Source organism: Eublepharis macularius, chromosome 3 (genome assembly GCF_028583425.1).
Source record: "Eublepharis macularius isolate TG4126 chromosome 3, MPM_Emac_v1.0, whole genome shotgun sequence".
In the NCBI taxonomy this organism is placed as follows: domain Eukaryota; kingdom Metazoa; phylum Chordata; class Lepidosauria; order Squamata; family Eublepharidae; genus Eublepharis; species Eublepharis macularius.
In genome coordinates this window covers 182,709,018-182,727,350 of record NC_072792.1, presented here as the reverse complement: position 1 = coordinate 182,727,350, position 18,333 = coordinate 182,709,018, and the positions used below count along the sequence as shown (strand labels likewise).

The 18,333-nt window shown below is 45.5% G+C and overlaps 1 protein-coding gene across 1 annotated transcript in view; it reads left to right on the top strand.

The window, feature by feature from the left end:
- Positions 1 to 18,333, top strand: part of P4HA3 (prolyl 4-hydroxylase subunit alpha 3) — a 40,035-nt gene that overhangs the window by 2,149 nt on the left and 19,553 nt on the right. Inside the window, exons 2-7 of the mRNA XM_054974239.1 lie at positions 6,619 to 6,761; positions 11,242 to 11,465; positions 13,030 to 13,179; positions 14,304 to 14,355; positions 15,207 to 15,370; positions 17,613 to 17,789. Of these exons, the coding sequence (XP_054830214.1) occupies positions 6,619 to 6,761; positions 11,242 to 11,465; positions 13,030 to 13,179; positions 14,304 to 14,355; positions 15,207 to 15,370; positions 17,613 to 17,789 (910 nt within the window). The remainder of the gene's footprint in view (positions 1 to 6,618; positions 6,762 to 11,241; positions 11,466 to 13,029; positions 13,180 to 14,303; positions 14,356 to 15,206; positions 15,371 to 17,612; positions 17,790 to 18,333) is intronic.

The window sequence follows — 18,333 nt, the reverse complement described above, 5'->3', positions numbered from 1 at the left end:
TCAGATGCATCAGCTTTCAAGAACCACAGTTTTCTTTGTCAGATGCATCTGACGATGTATCTGACAAAGAGAGCTGTGATTCTCGAAAGCTTATGCTACAATAAAGCTGGTTAATCTTAAAGGTGCTACTGGACTCTGTACTATTTTTCAGGTCTGTGACGGCGCTTTCCCTGAGATCTTGGAAAGCAGCGAGTGAGTCAGAATAAGGCTGTTCCCTGCTGACTTTTCAGGAAAGGCTTTCGAACCAGGATCCTGCCCGCTCTTGCCTTTTCCCTCCCAGATCTTTGCATTCCAATGTAATGTTTTCCACATGCATTACTCCACGTGGTGTATCGGCCAGTACTGCCGTCGTTTTACTGTATGAAAAGCAGAGACTGAAAGATCTCTGCTTGTGCTGAAGGCATACGAGCAAGCTCAGAGCCAAAGCTGAGCCGGCCAGAACAGGAGAAGCAGAAAAATAAGAGTAATTCAGAAGTGGAATCGGTTGCCTAGGGGTGTGGTGGGTTCCCCCTCATTGGCAGTCTTCAGGGAGCAGCTGGACAAATACTGGTTGGGGATGCTTTAGGCTGTTCCTGCATTGGGCAGGGGGTTGGACTAGATGGTCTCTAAGACCCCATCCCACTCTAGGATTCTGTGATTCTAAAGGCCCACCACAGATAGATTTGCCAACCTCCAGGTGGCGGCTGGAGACCTCCCGAAATCACAACTGATCTCCAGGCGACAGAGATCAGTTCCACTGGAGAAAATGGCTGCCTTAAAAGGTGGACTCTTTAGCATTATACCCAGGTGAGGTAGCGCCCCTTCCCAAACCACACCCTCCCCAAGCTCCACCCCCAAAGTCTCCAGGAATTTCCCAATCCGGAACTGGCAACACTAGCGATAGATCTGAAGACCTGAGAGAAAACAACTGTCTCTTTGTGAGAATAACACCTTCATTCCAAAATCGGTTTAAACAGCCTGCTCCTGGACTATTTTAATGACTTTTTAAAAATTATTGATTTTATGGTTTTTTGACTTTTAATGTATTTTTTGATTGTCGTTAGCTGCCCTGAGCCCATCTGTGGGGAGGGCGGGTCATAAATCAATCAATCAATCAATCAATCAATCAATCAATCAATCAATCAATCAATCAATCAATCAATCAATCAAACAAACAAACAAACAAACAAACAAACAAACAAACAAACAAACAAACAAGAGATTCAGGCTTGGTTCCAGTTTGATGCCGGTGAGGTAAAAAGCCCTCTCCCATAGGACTTCTCTTCCCCCCCCCCACAATACTTTTTACTTTATTGACAAGTTTAAAATCCCATTAAAGAGGGAAAAGAGAAAGAAACAAAAAAAAAAATACAGAGGCAGAAAAAAAAGAAAAGAACAGAAATTAAAAACACAGAAGAAAGAAAAATAATACATGTATAAGAAATCATTTTCAGTTTTCTCTACAATACCTATCATATCTTTACAAACATAGCTGTAGTTTTAGTACCTCCAAAATTGACCTTTTCAGTATTGCCCCCCCTTTTATGTAATTTCCCCAAATTTATCTTCTTAGAAATCAAATCCATAAATCATCCGTTCATTTTTTTTTCTCATCTCACGCAGAAAGTCAATAAGGGGTTTTCAATTTACTATAAATGGAGAAAATGTTTGATCTCTGATCAAAGCTGTAAGTTTAGCCATCTCCGCTCACTCCATCATTTTCACCATCCCGTCATCTCTCGTGGGACTTCTCATGCACGCAGCATCTCATTGAAACTGGCCCCTGAACACTTCAGCGTCAACAAGGTGCCATGTGCACGCCAAGTCCCATAGGAGAATCATAGAATCATAGAGTTGGAAGGGGCCATACAGACCATCTAGTCCAACCCCCTGCAGGAGCATGCTGTGGGGCGCATGCTTGTGTCTCACCAGCATTATGTAAGGATCAAGCCTCCGAATCAGGTTGATGGGCCGTTTTGCCATAAAGGAACGAAGATATGAGACGCAGGTAATGCTATCTGTTCGGGCTGACTCAGGCACTTAGTGGCTTCTCATAATAGCAGGATGCCCTTTCATTGTCATAGGGCCTAGGTTGGGAAATTCCTGGAGATTTGGGGGGGTGGAGCCTGGAGTGGGCGGGGTTTGGGAAGGGGAGGGACCTCAGTGGGGTATATTGCCATAGAAAAATAGTAGAGTCCAGTAGCACCTTTAATTCTAACCAACTTTAGCATAAGCTTTCGAGTACCACAGTTCTCTTCATCAGATGCATCGTCAGCTTTCGAGAACCACAGCTCTCTTTGTCAGATGCATAGAGTTCACCCTTCAGAGCAGCCATTTTTTGGGGGGGAACTGGTCTGTGTTGATCAGTTGTAATTTGGGGGGGATCTCCAGCTACCAACTGGAGGCTATAACAACAATAACCACGTACGTGCCTAACTAACAACCACAACGGTATATTTAATTATACATGTACATAAATCACATCACAAAGTAAAACACATAACACAATAAAACGACTATTTATACAAGTAGTTCTAAGTAGTTCCAAGTAGTTCTAAGTAGTTCTACACTTCACACATGGAAAACCATTAATACAATTGCTATAATACAGGTACCTCAGGATAATAAAGTGCTGGTGCTACAAATTGCTACAAGAATTCATTGCACATATAACAGTTAAAGTGCAAGTGCCTAACAACCCAGCATATTCTATTTCACGGGTCCTAGATAGCAAAAGTCCAGTAGTGAGTGAGAATATCCAGTAAAATAAAGTCAGTCCTTCTTGTTTATTATTCCATAACAGCTGTGTGGGATAGAGTCCAATAAAATTGGTCTGGTTCTCCGACGGGTTATCTAGAGCCTCCTGTGACCCGTTTCATACAATCTTTGTCCAAGAGCACACAGTCACTAAAATCCAAAATGCATATGCAATATTTATATAAAATACAAATATAATATACTACTTACATAAAACCTTCCTCAGTCTTATTCACAAGTACTTATTCACGAAAACCATTCAATAATTACTGTGTAACATTACTCAGTAACAAGCTTCATATAGTCAGTCACTCCACGCCCTAATAGACCAACAATCAGTTCTTAAAGGGAAATGTATTCAAGAAAACCCCATGTTAAAGGCACAGTAATTATTGCATCTGGGTTGTTACTATGCACTTGCACTTTAACTGTTATGTGTGCAATGAATTCTTGTAGCAATTTGTAGCAGCAGCACTTTATTATCCTGAGGTACCTGTATTATAGCAATTGTATTAATGGTTTTCCATGTGTGAAGTGTAGAACTACTTGTATAAATAGTTGTTTTATTGTGTTACGTGTTTTACTGTGTGATGTGATTTATGTACATGTATAATTAAATATACCATTGTGGTTGTTACAAGCACGTACGTGGTTATTGTTGTTATACCCAATTTGTAATACCACTTATTACTTAATTTTTTTGCTACCACCTGGCGGGTCCTGAATGGCTGAACTGAGGAGTATCCACTGGGGATTTAGCCTGGGCACCGCCAGCCCAGTATGCTCAAAAGAGGGAACTTTGCCAGACCAGCGAAGGCTCACCATAGTACCAACCAGTCAGAGAGAGTTGAGTAATGCTCACTTGCTGTTCTGATAGCCAAGAGATTTTGGGGCGGCTGCTTGCTGGCTATGAATTCCCTTCCCGCACACAATCTTCATTTTAGGAGGATCTAGTTTGACAGGCATCCCAAATCGGCTGCCAAAGACAGCCCCCTCGCTTTGATTCATGTCACATTGCAAATCCAACCTCCTATCGCCAGGTTCCTGTTGCTCTCTTGACTCGAGGGCTGGTGGTGGAAATCAATCCTTCCCCACAGAATTTCTGGACTGAGAAGCTGACAAAGGAATGTTGTAATCCGAAACGAAACTTTGGCAACTGTTCCCCTTTCCGTTTATGGGTGAATTCGCTGTCTCCAAAACATACAGCTTCAAACACAATTCAGTTTTAAGGAAAAGAAAATGCGGAGCCCAAAACTTGTGCTCACCAGCAGGCAAGAAATGTGCTTTCAGATGTGAAAAAATATTCTAAGGGTTCGTCCCCGCTCCCATTGCTGTATACTGTAGATAATAAGAGATGGTGGAACTCAGTGGTGGAACTCAGGACCGCACAATGACGTCAGTTTGAGTCAGCTGGAACAAGGGAGGAGTTTTTTAAAGTTTAAATCACCCTAGGCAAAAATGGTCACATGGCCGGTGGCCCCGCCCCCTAATCTCCAGACAGAGGGGAGTTTAGATAGCAGCAGCACGGAGGGCAATCTAAACTCCCCTCTGTCTGGAGATCAGGGGGCGGGGCCACCGGCCATGTGACCATTTTCAAGAGGTGCCGGAACTCCATTCCACCGCTTTCCAGCTGAAAAAAAGCCCTGATAACCACTGTACTAGAAGAATGGAAAGTATCAAATTTTACACCAGTTTTTCAAAAGGGGTCCAAAGGGAAACCAGGAGATTACAGACTAGTTAGACAACTATCTGTTCCAGTGGTCCACCTACGCAAGTACCCTGTCTTACCGAGTGGTCGACTGGTTACTCTAGAGGAATCACAACAGGGCATAGAACCAAGGCATTCCACCCCCCCTACTTTGTAGCTCTGGAATTCCGAGGTTTACAGCCTTCGAATGAGCAGATTTTCTTTAATCAACATGGTTAGTAGCCACTGGTAGATCTGTTCTCCATGAATCTGTCTAACCCCTTTTTAAAGTCATCTATGCTCATTGCCATCACGAACTTCACTGGCAGTAGGGTTACCAGGTTCCTATACCGTCCCGGAAAAAGAGTAGACCCAGCGAGGGTGGGGGGGAAACCCAGCACTTACCTATCTTCAGGAAGTGATGTCATCACACCAGCAATGGGTGTGCTCACACACTTTGTGTTGGGCCAATTCAGCCCGTTTGGGGCCAAAATTGGTCCCTGCGAAGTGCAGGAGCATGCCCACCACCGGCAAGATGACTTCACTTGAGGAAATGACGTTGTTGCACCTCGCTAGGAGCACTCCCATTCCTGCTTTCCCAGGTTGCTTACTGTTGGTGGCCGATTGCCTGGTGGTTTACCTCCTCCCGCCAATTGCCAGCAATCGACGGGCAATGGGGCAAACCCCCGGGGAGATTGCCTGCCACCAGCAGACAACTGTGAACCCTATCTGGCAGCAAATTCCACATTTTCATTACTCATTGTGTAAAGAACTGTTTTGTCTGTCCTGGATCTACTGCCCATCTAGTATTTTGGAAGAGAAACTTCATGGAGTTAGAAGTGTGTGCGCTCAGGCTACATATAATTCTCTGCCTGGTCATTTGATGGTAAATACCCTGGTAACATCTAGATTAGACTACTGCAATGTGCCGCATGTGGGGCTGCCCTTGAAGACTGTCCAGAAGCTGCAATTGGTACAGAATGCTGCTGCCAGACTGTTGACTGGAGTGCATCATAAGGACCATATCACTCCCGTCTTGTTCCATCTACACTGGCTCCCAATTTGCTTCTAGGTCCAATTCAAAGTGTTGGTATTAACCTATAAAATCCTATATGACTTGGGACTAGCATATCTTAAGGACCACCTTCTACCATATGAACCTAACCATCCACTCTGGTCATCTTCAGAGGCCTTGCTTTGGGTTCCCTTACCACCTGAGGCTAGATGGGTGGTAACCTGAGAAAGGGCCTTTTTGGTTGTGGCTCCAAAACATTGGAACTTCCTCCCAGGGAGATTCACCTCTCTCCCCGTCATTGTCTTCTGTCAGCCAGTACAGACTTTTTTGTTTGGCATACCCCCAATAAACTCTTGTTGGTCTCTTCCCTGGTTGCTTGTGTATGTATTTGTCTTTTGATGTGTACGTTTTTATTGTATTTATATTTACACTAGCAACAAAGCCCGTTGTATTTAACAATACAATGGGCTATAGCAGGGCCCTGTGAGGGCATGCGCCTTCCCAGCAGCTTTCCCGCGCTCTGTACCGGCCCGATTCAGCCTCAAACAGGCGGAAATCGGAGTGGTGCAGAGTGCAGGAGCACTCCAGTGCTCATTGCGCTGCCCCGGCAGCGTTCCTGCACTCTGCACTGGCCCGATTTGGCCTCAAGCGGGTAGAAATCGAGCCAATGGGGAGCGCAGGAGTACTCAAGAGTGTGCCTGCGCAGGGATAAAAAGTGAGTCGTCACCAATACGGATTGCCTTTTATATAGTAGGATTTAAAATGTTATTTTAATGTTTTAATGTATGATGTTTACAGCCTTGGGGACCCTATTTGGATAGAAAAGTGGCATATAAATGTTTGAAAAAAATAAATACATACATTTTAATAATCAGAAGAAGTCAGGTAAGGAGCTGTTGACAAGTTCGAGTTAAGTAGGTACTGTGGGGCACAGCAGCAAGCACACAGGTTGTGCATGCTCTGCTCAAGTTCAGCTCTACAAGATCCCTCAATTTCTTTTTTCCACTGTTAAATCTAAACTGATTTGTGCAAAAGCTGACCAGGTAAAGGTTCCAGCTTTAGCAAGCCCATGTTCTTCCACATATCACTCAAGAGAGGGAACCAGGGCTAAGATCTGGGGGGTTATTATTAACACAATATTATCTGGGTTTTTTCCCTCTTTTCTATTTGCATCTTCCAGGTTCTACACAAAGATACAGACCTTGCATCAAGGAGTGGGAAGCACCGTGGTTAACCCTTTATTGGCCTACACCCTGATCAAGAGATTGCAGTCTGACTGGCTGAATGTGGTCTACAGCATGGAGGCCAGCGAGAATAGTCAAGGTACTTTGAAGGGGCTCAGGGCAAGTGACTAACCAAGGAGTGGGGGGGAAAGTATAAGGCCAACCATGCTGGGTCTGAACACTGTTGAATGCTCAAGAGGGGTCAAACCGCTGCGCAGAAAGAGACCGTGTCCTTTATTCTCAGTACAGTCCTAAGATTGGCTCTTTTCCAAGTAATGTACACTTTGCGATAAAGCAAGGCGACTGGAATCTGCAAACTCATCTCAAAATGATTGTTGAGGGAGATAATGCCAGAGATGGATTGCGTGTTTGTCAAAGGTTCAGTAAATAGCAACTGAAAACTTTTGAATGTGGTGGTGGGAAAGGGGAGGGTAAGCATCTTCTGCATGCCGCTTTCCCACTGTAGATCCAGAGGAGTTAGCTGCGTTAGTCTGTAGTTGCAAAATAGTAAAGAGTCCAGTAGCACCGTTAAGACTAAACAACTTTATTGTAGCATAAGCTTGCAAGAACCACAGCTCTTTTCATCAGATGCAACTTTATTGTAGAATAAGCTTTCGAAAAACACAGCTCTTTTCATCAGATGCAACTTTATTGTAGCATAAGCTTTCGAGGACCACAGTTCTCTTCGTCGGATGCAACTTTATTGTAGCATAAGCTTTCGAAAAACACAGCTCTTTTAATCAGATGCAACTTTATTGTAGCATAAGCTTTCGAGAACCACAGTTCTCTTCGTCGGATGCCACTTTATTGTAGCATAAGCTTTCAAGAACCACAGCTCTCTTCATCAAATGCAACTTTATTGTAGCATAAGCTTTCGAAAAACACAGCTCTTTTAATCAGATGCAACTTTATTGTAGCATAAGCTTTCGAGAACCACAGGTCTCTTCGTCAGATGCAAATTTATTGTAGCATAAGCTTTCGAAAAACACAGCTCTTTTAATCAGATGCAACTTTATTGTAGCATAAGCTTTCGAGGACCACAGTTCTCTTCGTCGGATGCAACTTTATTGTAGCATAAGCTTTCGAGATCCACAGCTCTCTTCGTCGGATGCAACTTTATTGTAGCATAAGCTTTCGAGAACCACAGCTGTCTTCGTCGGATGCAACTTTTTTGTAGCATAAGCTTTCGAGAACCACAGCTGTCTTCGTCGGATGCAACATTTTTGTAGCATAAGCTTTCGAGAAACACAGCTCTCTTCATCAGATGCAACGTTTTTGTAGCATAAGCTTTCGAGAACCACAGCTCTCTTCGTCGGATGCAGCTTTATTGTAGCATAAGCTTTCGAGAACCACAGTTCTCTTCGTTGGATACAACTTTTTTGTAGCATAAGCTTTTGAGAACCACAACTCTCTTTGTCAGATGCATCCAAATAGTGAGAGAGAGTCTAAGTAGTATTTACTTCAATGGAGACAACTCCCACTGTAGATACTACTGAATGAAGATACCAATTGGTTTATGAGACATTTTGTCTTGAATGGAAATTTTGACTGTGTGTGTACCCTTTGAGAAAGATGGAATTTTGAAATAGGATTTACCATGATCTAGACAACCTGTCAGAGGAAGAGTATTAAAAGGATTATCTTTACCATTTGGGAACATCACAGCCACTGGCAGTTGTCTCCGTTGGAGTAAATACTACTTGGATATATAGTCCTTATGACCCCTGATTACTGCATTTAAAGAAGTTATGTTTTCATGGTGCTAATTACGCATTCGCGCTTTAGGATGTATGTGGAATAATATATTTTTATAATAGCACTTTAAGCACCAGCACTTTCTGTATAATATTTACTGAATATCGTGGGGTCTGTCATGTTGTAGCGCTTGCATGAATTGTAACTCCTGTTGTGAGTTAGAGTACTAAAAGGGTCTTACATTATACTTCTGAAGGTTCTACTGTGCAGTTAAGGGATTCATGAATTGTGTTTAAAATACTTTATAAGAGTGTATTATAACTGGTTTATTAGAAAGTTTATGTGAGGTTTTTTTTGCTTTCTGGATTGTATACAAAAACCTATGAAGAAATGTACGTTTTCAATGTTTGGGCAAAACATACCTCCAGGAAACCAACTTACAACAGAAAAACTCACAGCCACACCGTGATCTGAATCCAAACCAGGGCTCTATTTACACAAGCTTAAAGCGACAAGAGATGTGTGATTATGGCTCTCCAACCTCTCCTTCATTTTCAGCCTGGGCCATCAACGCAGCCACGGCACAATAATTTTTCCCTTTGACTAAGCCTGGAATCCTCCCAAAATTTACAATGCAAACAACAGGCGTACTTGTCAGGAATTCGAGTACTAATTCGGTTTGTACATTGCCAGTCCCACCCACGTGTCAGATGGCTATTTGCCTTTATTTGTTTATAAACTGCTGGGTGCAAATGTATTCAACTGAAAATGCATTCATCCCTTTTAAAAACAAGCACAATTTTGAAAATTGTTGAAAAATTGCCCCCCGGGGGGGGGGGGTGTCGAAATGCTATGGGGATGGCACAGGCCACAGCCAATCAGAGCTGTGCACAACCAGCCTATGCGCAGATATGTGGAATAATTTTTTTGTATATTTGAACAAAAGTAGAGAGTGCAGTACTTCAAAAGCCCGTTCAAAATGGCCCCCATATCGAATGTGATCCCAGGAAAGGATTAACTTCAATCCCCCTCCCCCTAAATTTGTTCAGCTTTGAATGTTTTATGGGCTGGGGCATACAGCAGTGGGTCCCCCCCAATGCATTTCTATCCACAAAGGTCTCCTTATCTAAATAATGAAGTATATTTGATAATAAATATAAGATCAGCATCAAATCCTTTTGGCGATAGTGCTGTCCCTGGAGCTCTGCAAGTGCTCCACTCCCTGTCGTTGCTGACCATAAAAAGGAAGTAGATCCAGTTTTCACTCTCCTGGTGTCCTGTTGACTGCCCTTGTGCAAGGACCTGCGGCGGTTTCTTCTACGGCCTGATCTGAAGCAAAGCCCCTTCCCGGCAATGTGTCCCTCAGATGCAATGTTGCAAACTATGAAATCTGTCTGTCTGTGCTGAGTCGCGGATCTACAAAGGCTGGACTTCTCTTTTAACTTCAGTGCTTTCCTTGGGACTAGAGAATTCGACGACTGTTGGTTGTTGTGGGTTTTCCGGGCTGTATAGCTGTGGTCTTGGCATTGTAGTTCCTGGCGTTTCGCCAGCAGCTGTGACTGGCATCTTCAAGACAGAGATCTCTCAGTGTCACAGTGTGGAGAAGATGTTGGCAGGTCATTTATATCTACTCAGGAAGGGGGGTTTAGGCTGAGTCATCCTGTAAGAGTTTCCCAGGGTGTGGAATGCTAATGCGGGGAGGCTTCACTGCTTCCTGAGGAGGTTCTTTTGCATATGGATTGGTGCTTGATATGCTAATCTTCTCTGCAGGGCTATTGTAGGGTATAGAGTATTTTGTTAGCCTGGTGTTAGCCTGGATGACTGTTATTTCCTAGCATGGGCTCATGACTTTCCTTATCATACAGCATGCATGAGCACATTCTCCATTGCACACTACCCCAGAGTTTGTAGTTCACTGGTCTGTTTGGCATCTCCAACACTTTAGTTTTCCTTTTCTTTTCCCATTTATTCAGAGAGGCCCGTTATTCCTGGCATGGTTTGGAAGATGAGTAAACTGCTTCCCACTGCTTCACGTTGGGACTGGGCAAATTCCCCCAGGAATTAAACACGTACACACTCATTAATGCAACACTAGCCAAGGGGTTCAGTGTTCGAATGAAAACAAGCTGTTGGTTCTCTTTGAGTGAACTGTGTAGCATACAGCCCCTGATGAAGGTGGAAACTGCTGTCAAGTCATAGCTGACTCATGGCAACCCCTGCTGGGGTTTTCAAGGCAAGCGACTGACAGAGGTGGTTTCCCATTACTTGCCTCTGCATAGCAACTCTGGTCTTTTTTGGTGGTGTCCCATCTAGTTACTGACCAAGGCTGACCCTTGCTTAGCTTCTGAGATCTGGCGAGATCGGGCTTGCCTGGGTGATCCAGTTCAGGGTACAGCCTGTGATATGTACCCCCGAACTGGGCACCACAAGGAGTAACCAGAGTTGCTTACCCTTAAATCAAAAAGAGTCCAGTAGCACTTTTAAGACTAACCAACTTTATTGTAGTATAAGCTGTAGTATAAAGTTGGTTAGTCTTAAAGGTGCTACTGGACTCTTTTTGATTTTGCTGCTACAGATTAACATGGCTAACTCCTCTGCATCTATTACCCTTAAATGTTACCCTGGTCCCACTCCTCAAATCATGCATGTTTGCAGATGCCATGCAAGACAAGGGGGCAACCATAAAGGGGGAAAAGGAGCCCCCAGTGCCAAGGAGGTCTTGTTGCTACCTGCAGAACAAAACTCACCTTATTTTTATTCATCGCATTTTTGATCCACCTTTCTCCAGAAACAGGACCCGTGGGCAGCTAAGACAAGTATCACTCTTACCGGCCACCATTCATAGCAAGATGGCTAATTTTATCCTGCTGTGACTGACTTTCTAGCTCTCAAAGATGGCTACCAGAGGCTGGAAAACAGCCTGCCTGCCTTTGAGGACCTGGAGGGGGCAGCCCGTGCGGTGATGCGGCTGCAGGACGTCTACTCCCTCAGCGTTAAGGGGCTGGCCCAAGGCAAGTTCCAGAGGGTCAGCAACGCTCCCATCCCAGACCTGTACAGCTCCGGGCAGGATTTCTCCCTCTCTGCCGATGACTGCTTCCACATAGGCAAGGTGAGCGAGTGCCTGTGACGCTGGGATATAACTGCGGGTAGAGTGGTGGTGGGCAAGCAAGGTGGGCAGTTTGAGAAAGAGTTTGGGTAGCACATGGATTGTTTGAGCCGCTGTAGTGCTGTGGTTAAGTGGCTCAGCTGCGAATCAGCACTTTACAGGTTCGAATCCCACTACTGCCATGAGCCCAGTAGGTGATCTTGGGTCAGCCACTCCTCTCAGCCCCAGCTCCCCAGCTGAATTGTGGGGATAATAATAACACTACTAACTTGTTCACTGCTCTGAGTGGGGCACTAATCTGTCTAGAAGGGCAGTATATTAGCACAATTTTGTTGTTGTTGTTGTTGTTGTTGTTGTTGTTGTTGTTGTTGTTGTTGTTGTTGTTGTTACTCAAAGCCTAAACACCCCCAGCAAAAGTCTGGGAGCTCCCAAACCATAGATGTGGGACCATCCCAATGGAAGCAGAGGGAACAATTTGGGCCTAGAAACAAAGGTTGCAGCAGTCATGGCCTAGGCACGGCACCCCCTTTATATGGAGGAAGCCTCACTAAATTTGGGATACTTCCACTAACCTTCTGTAATTTGTGCTGCTGCCGCTGTTGATGTGTTGGGAATTAGCAAGTGTTCTTTGTTCAGTCACAAAAGTGTTAAACTGTTGTAATACTTAGTTAGTAAACTTATTTACATAGGACCACTTAGTTGTCGAGTTTATGTTTACGGCTGTCTATGGCATTCCCGCCATAGAAAGGGGAGTCTTTATGCTTAATTAAGAAGATGTGAGATTCACTATTTGGCAACCAGTATATGGGGCGAGGAGCAATTAGCTAGAAAGATATACTGAAGTTTTATTGCTCTTTGTTCAGAGTGTCTCTAAGCGAGACAAAGGACACGTGGAGGCTCAAGTGAAGAGAGGCATAATGCTTGCTGGGAAGACGAGTTCTAAAAAAGACAGATGGGAAGTCTTTGTCAATTTCCCCCTCTATAGAGCCCGCAAAGAAGATGGCTGCTCAGAGGGTTTATTTCCTCCCCGGCCCCCAGAAGGGGAGGTGAAACTGACACAGCCTTCGGGGCACCCTCCAAAGCAGTCATTTTCTCCAAGAGAATTGTAGTCTAGAAAGCATTAGCCAAGAGGGACCGAAGCAGGGCTTTTTTTCTGGGAAAAGAGGTGGTGGAACTCAGTGGTGGAACTCAGGACCGCACAATGATGTTACTTTGGGTCAGCTGGAAGAAGGGGGTCGTTTTTTAAAGTTTAAATCGCCCTGGGCAAAAATGGTCACATGGCCGGTGGCCCCGCCCCCTGATCTCCAGACAGAGGGGAGTTTAGATTGCCCTCCGCGCCAGTGGCGCGGAGGGCAATCTAAACTCCCCTCTGTCTGGAGATCAGGGGGCGGGGCCACCAGCCATGTGACCATTTTCAAGAGGTGCCAGAACTCTGTTCCACCACGTTCCAGCTGAAAAAAAGCCCTGGACCAAAGTATACAAGGATCTATGTGCACATGTGCATTTCCAGTCCGTCTTCTCTTCCAGCTGCCATTACAGTTGACTTATCTCCTCCTCTTCCTCCCAGGTTGCTTACGACATGGAGGATCATTACCACTCCATTGCATGGCTGGAGGAAGCCGTCAACCTCTTCCGGGTCTCCTATGGGAACTGGAACACGGAGGATGAGGGGAGCTTGGAAGATGCTCTTGACCACCTGGCCTTTTCTTACTTTAAGGTGAGCCAGGGATTAGGGTCACTGTCTGATGCTATGTTCGCAATCTCTGAGAGCCACTTAGGGGTGGAGCCTGGGGAGGTGGAACATCGCAAAAGCCATGATGCAACTTCTGGTCGAGCTGCCGGATGTCACAACGTTGCACCAACCTCCTCCCATTTTTCCCTCCTGCTACTCCACAAAGCAGGGTGGGAGCCGGAGCGAGGGGGTGGGAGATTGCCTATCACTGCAGGTGGACTGGTACCCAGGTCAGGAGATGCAACCTGCAGCTTTAGAGAAGTCATTTGACTTTGGATTAAAAAGGTAAAGGTAGTCCCCTGTGCAAGCACCGAGTCATTACTGACCCATGGGGGGACGTCGCATCACGACGTTTTCTTGGCAGACTTTTTACGGGGTGGTTTGTCATTGCCTTCCCCAGTCATCTGCACTTTACCCCCAGGAAACTGGGTACTCATTTTACCGACCTCAGAAGGATGGAAGGCTGAGTCAGCCTTGAGCCGGCTACCCAAACCCAACTTCCGCCAGGGTCGAACTCAGGTCACGAGCAGAGCTTGGGCTGCAGTACTGCTGCTTACCACTCTGCACCATGGGGCAGTTCAAGCTCTGCTCACGACCTGAGTTCGATCCTGGTGGAAGCCAGGTTCAGGTAGCCGGCTCAAGGTTGACTCAGCCTTCCATCCTTCCGAGGTCGGTAAAATGAATGCCCAGTTTCCTTGGGGTAAAGTGTAGCTGACTGGGGAAGACAATGGCAAACCACCCTGTAACAAAAAGTCTGCAAAGAAAACATCGTGATGCGACGTCCCCCATGGGTCAGTAATGACTCGGTGCTTGCACAGGGGACTACCTTTACCTGATTTTGGATTAGGATTGGGAAATTCCTGGAGATCTGGGGGGTGGGGCGTGGAAAGGCTGGGGTTTGGTGGGGGAGGGACCTCAGCAATGTATAGTGCGATAGACTCCACTCCCCAAAGCGGCCATTTTTTATCTCTGTGACCTGGGGATCAGTTGAAATTCCAGATCTCCAGCTGCCACCAAATGCCTATTTCTCTTTTTTCTCTCTCTTTATTTCTCTTGAATGTTAACCGCATTGTCTTCTCCCTTTCTTTTTCTCTATCTTATTTTTTAAGGCAGGAAACATTTCTCATGCCTTAAGCCTTTCTCAAGAATTCCTCCACTATGGTACGTGTCTCTTCTGGAAAGAAAATGTCCGGATCTGAAATGTTGCTGTTTATCATTCTTAACCAAGGAGCTTTAAAGGATTAGAGAGGTTCCTAATAAATTCCACTCCCTGGGACATCAGTAGATGGGAAATTATCATCATTCAAGCCATCTGAAGTATTTTCTCCTGTAGAGTAAAAGGTTATTGCTTGAACAAGGGGGAAGTGAGCATTGTATTAATTTTTAAAAAAAATTATTTGGGATTAGGTAACCTGGAATCATTGCTGTCTTTGTAGTGATGACCTCACTCAATTTCACTAGTGGAAGGTCAAATTATTACTGTGCTCTTTGGGATAGATTTCGGAAACATTTAAGTATTTGGCCCCATAGTATATATCCCCACCCACTATTTTGTTCACATCATTAAGGTGGGTCAGGCATCACAAAAATAAACAGCGGGTTGGATCAAAAGCTTCCATTCCACCTATATAATCTTCCAAGGTATCCTTATATCTCTGAAGAAATCTTGAATGGAAGATTCCTCTATAGGCGGGAGGACACTTTGGAAGACTCCTTCCACAAATGGAAGATTCCTGTGAAAGGTAGAAGGGTACATTGGATGTCTCCATCCATGAATGGAAGATTGTAGGGAGAAGGGAATTTTGGAAGACTCCTTCCATGAATGGAAGATTCCTATGTAGGTAGAAGGCAGCATCGTATCCCATGTTCCTGATGTACATGTGTCACAAACCAGGGTCCATTAGGCATTTCTTTCCCACAAAGGAGGGGAGGAGGTGAGAAGGTGCAAAGGGAATCCAAGTAGTTCTGATCATGTTTGGAGGAACTGTGGGTTGAAGCCTGATCTCTGCTAGATCCCAGCAACAAGCGGATCGCCAGAAACGTCCTGAAGTACGAGAAACTTCTGATGGAGTCCTCTGAGAGCGGCAAGGAAGCTCCGGCTCTGCAAAGGCCGAACGTGACACACCTAAAGACTAGAGATATTTATGAGCAGTTGTGCCAGACCTTGGGATCTCAGGTTGGTGAGACTCCGCCAGGAGGTCAACCTCTCATTGTGAAATGATACTGAATACCGCCTTTGTTTTGAGTCTGGAAGGGCTCTCTGCCTTTAACAACCACACGACCAGCAAAATCCAGCATTTTCTGAGCCCCACCTCCCTTCTTCTTTTGAGTTTGGTTTCCCAGCTTCCCAGAGAAGAAGACAACGGGAATAAATAGTATTGGGTGTGATAAATAAATGGTTTATTTAATTAAAGGATTCCAGAGTTGGACCGTTAGCAGAGTATATCATTTGCAGTGAAAGTGTAATTATTTTATGCTGGTGCGAATGCAGGAGAGAAAATAAGAAACCATACAGTTCCTTATATTTAGAAAGGAAATGAGAGTTCTTTATTATAGGAACTCTATACTCTGATAGGAAAGGAGGAGAGCTAGATCCTACCTACCTATCTAATCTAAGGATGGACATGGATGGCAGGACAAGTCTTGCATCCATGGTTGCAAGATGGAGGGAAAGGGAGAAGTGTGGAGTGGCTGTTACAAAGTCAGGATTAGTGGGATGTCACAAGGAGGAAGTCCTGTGAACAGCAATCTACACATTAAAGGATAGTCAGAGCAGTATACAGTAAATAGATGCCTTGACCTCTCTATCTTTCTAACTCTTTGGTTTGTCCCCCTCTGAAACCTGAGGAAAGGGACAGTGCTCGGTGCTCCTCTTCTAACAGGATGAAACTGCTGTGATAGGATTGCCAGCCTCCAGGTGGTAACTAGAGATCTCCTGGAATTACAAGTGATCTCCAGGCCATAGAAATCAATTCCTCTGGAGACAAGGGGTGCTTTTGAGAGTGGGATTTATGGCATTATACCCCACTGGGGTCCCTCCCCTCTCCAAACCCCGCCCTCTCTAGGAAATCTCCTGGAATTTCCCAACCTGGAACTGGCAACCCTAGTGAAAGGCAAAAGAGCAGGGGGTGGTAAAATCATCGGCAGGCCTTTCTCTTCAACTGCAAGGATGAGAATCCTTACAAGGTGTGTGCGAGGAGGATCTATGGCCATTCTCTGTGGGCCGTAGATCCAAAGGAACAACTGGTCACCTTATTTAAAATGCTGCCTCCAGTTCAGATTACTTCCTGCCCCGACTATCTCTGGCCTACCCTAACCTGGAGAGCCCAGGTGAGCCCGATCTCGTCAGATCTCAGAAACTAAGCAGGGTTGGCCTTGGTTAGTAATTGGACGGGAGACCTCCAATGAAGACCAGGGTTGCAGAGGCAGGCAATGGCAAGCTACCCCTAATAGTCTCTTGCCAAGAAAACCCCACCAGGGGTCGCCGTAAGTCAGCTAGGACTTGAGGGCAGGATTTCATTCATTCACCTCTGGCCTAGGGTTAGCAGTCCTTCCACTCACACCGTTCTTCCCCTCAGGAAAACAGCTCTGGCAGCTGCATTTGGAAAAGGTAAATGAGTTAGGTGGCTCAGTGGTAGAGCAGCTGCTTGGCATACGGAAAGTCCCATGTTCGATTCCCAGCTATCTCCAGTTAAAAAGACCAAGCAATAGGTGAGGTGAAAGATCTCTCCCTAAGACCCTGGAGATGTGCTACTAGTCTAAGGACAAGACTGATATTGATGGAGCAATGGTCCAATCCAGAAGTCAGCTTCATGTGTGCTCAAGTTTTTTAAGACTATTGAGGAACTCAACTCAAGGTAGAAAGTCCTGAAAAGGCCTTTCTCTGAATGGCCCCTGAAGAGAAGTTGTCAGCTAGAGTAGACCTCTTCTACTCTGGCTACTCCACTCGTGGCCCCTTCTCACATGCCCAGGGAAATGCCAATCACCACCTTGGGGTCAGGTAGCAATTTCCCCCTGGCCAGTTTGGCTAGAGATCCTGATGGTGTTTTGCCATCTTCTGGGCATGGAGCAGGGGGCACTGGGTGTGTGTGTTGGGGGGGAGATAGTTGTGAATTTCCTGCATTGTGCAGGGGGTTAGACTAGATGACCCTAGGGAGGCCTTCCAACCCTATGATTTTAGACAGGAGTGAGTGACAGGATTAGGCCACCTTCATGCACCCATGTTTCCTCCACTGATAAAAGTCAGAGTGTCTACACCTTGGGTGCAGGGAGCACATCTGCTCTCTTTCTGTTCATTTTGTTCTGCAAAGTGCCAGGTGCGTTGGTGGCACAATCGCCCCAGGTAATGATACCCCCTTTTTTCTCGGCCGGTTCGCCAGCAGATGTCTCACAGCGCCCTCCTTCTGTTCCTCTTTCAGCCCACTCAGTACCAGGAGGCTGGCCTCTACTGCTCCTACGAAGCAAATGGGGACCCTCGACTGATCCTCCAGCCGCTGCAGAGGGAAATCGTCCACCTGCGACCCTACATAGCCCTCTACCACGACTTTGTCAGCGATTCAGAAGCCAAGAAAATCAAGGCGTTGGCTGCTCCTTGGGTGAGCATGTCAGATGTAGTGTGGGTCTTGCCTTTTTGTGTGTGTGTATGTGGGGGGGGTTGCCCTTGGCCGAGAGCTGTCGTGGGCCCCTAAGCAAAGATTCCCTCTGGGTCCCCCTGCTCCCCCATTCATAAGACTCCATACAATAAGTATACTGCTGTGATCCCCCAGAATTTTGTGCTCCGGTACCACCTCCTCATGTTCTACCTTGATCAGGTCTTGAATGCTTACCCCAATGATACAAATAGCAGCTCTACAGGGTCACTTTGTGTGGGGAAAACAGTAAGGGGCTTAAACTCTCTCCTTCCTACACCATCCGAATCCCATGTGTTTACTCTGGAAAAAAAAACTTGGCAGCACTTTCCAGAGGGAATCACCTAAGGGCCAAAACATGTATTCATTACGAAGACCCATCATGTCCTCTTGGCAGACATACTGTCCAAATTCAGATCAGGATTGTGGCAAGTGGGGAGAGAGGACATACTCAAGTTTGGAAAATTACTTTCTCCTCCCCTTGAGCTATCATTCTACCTAAGATGTTAGA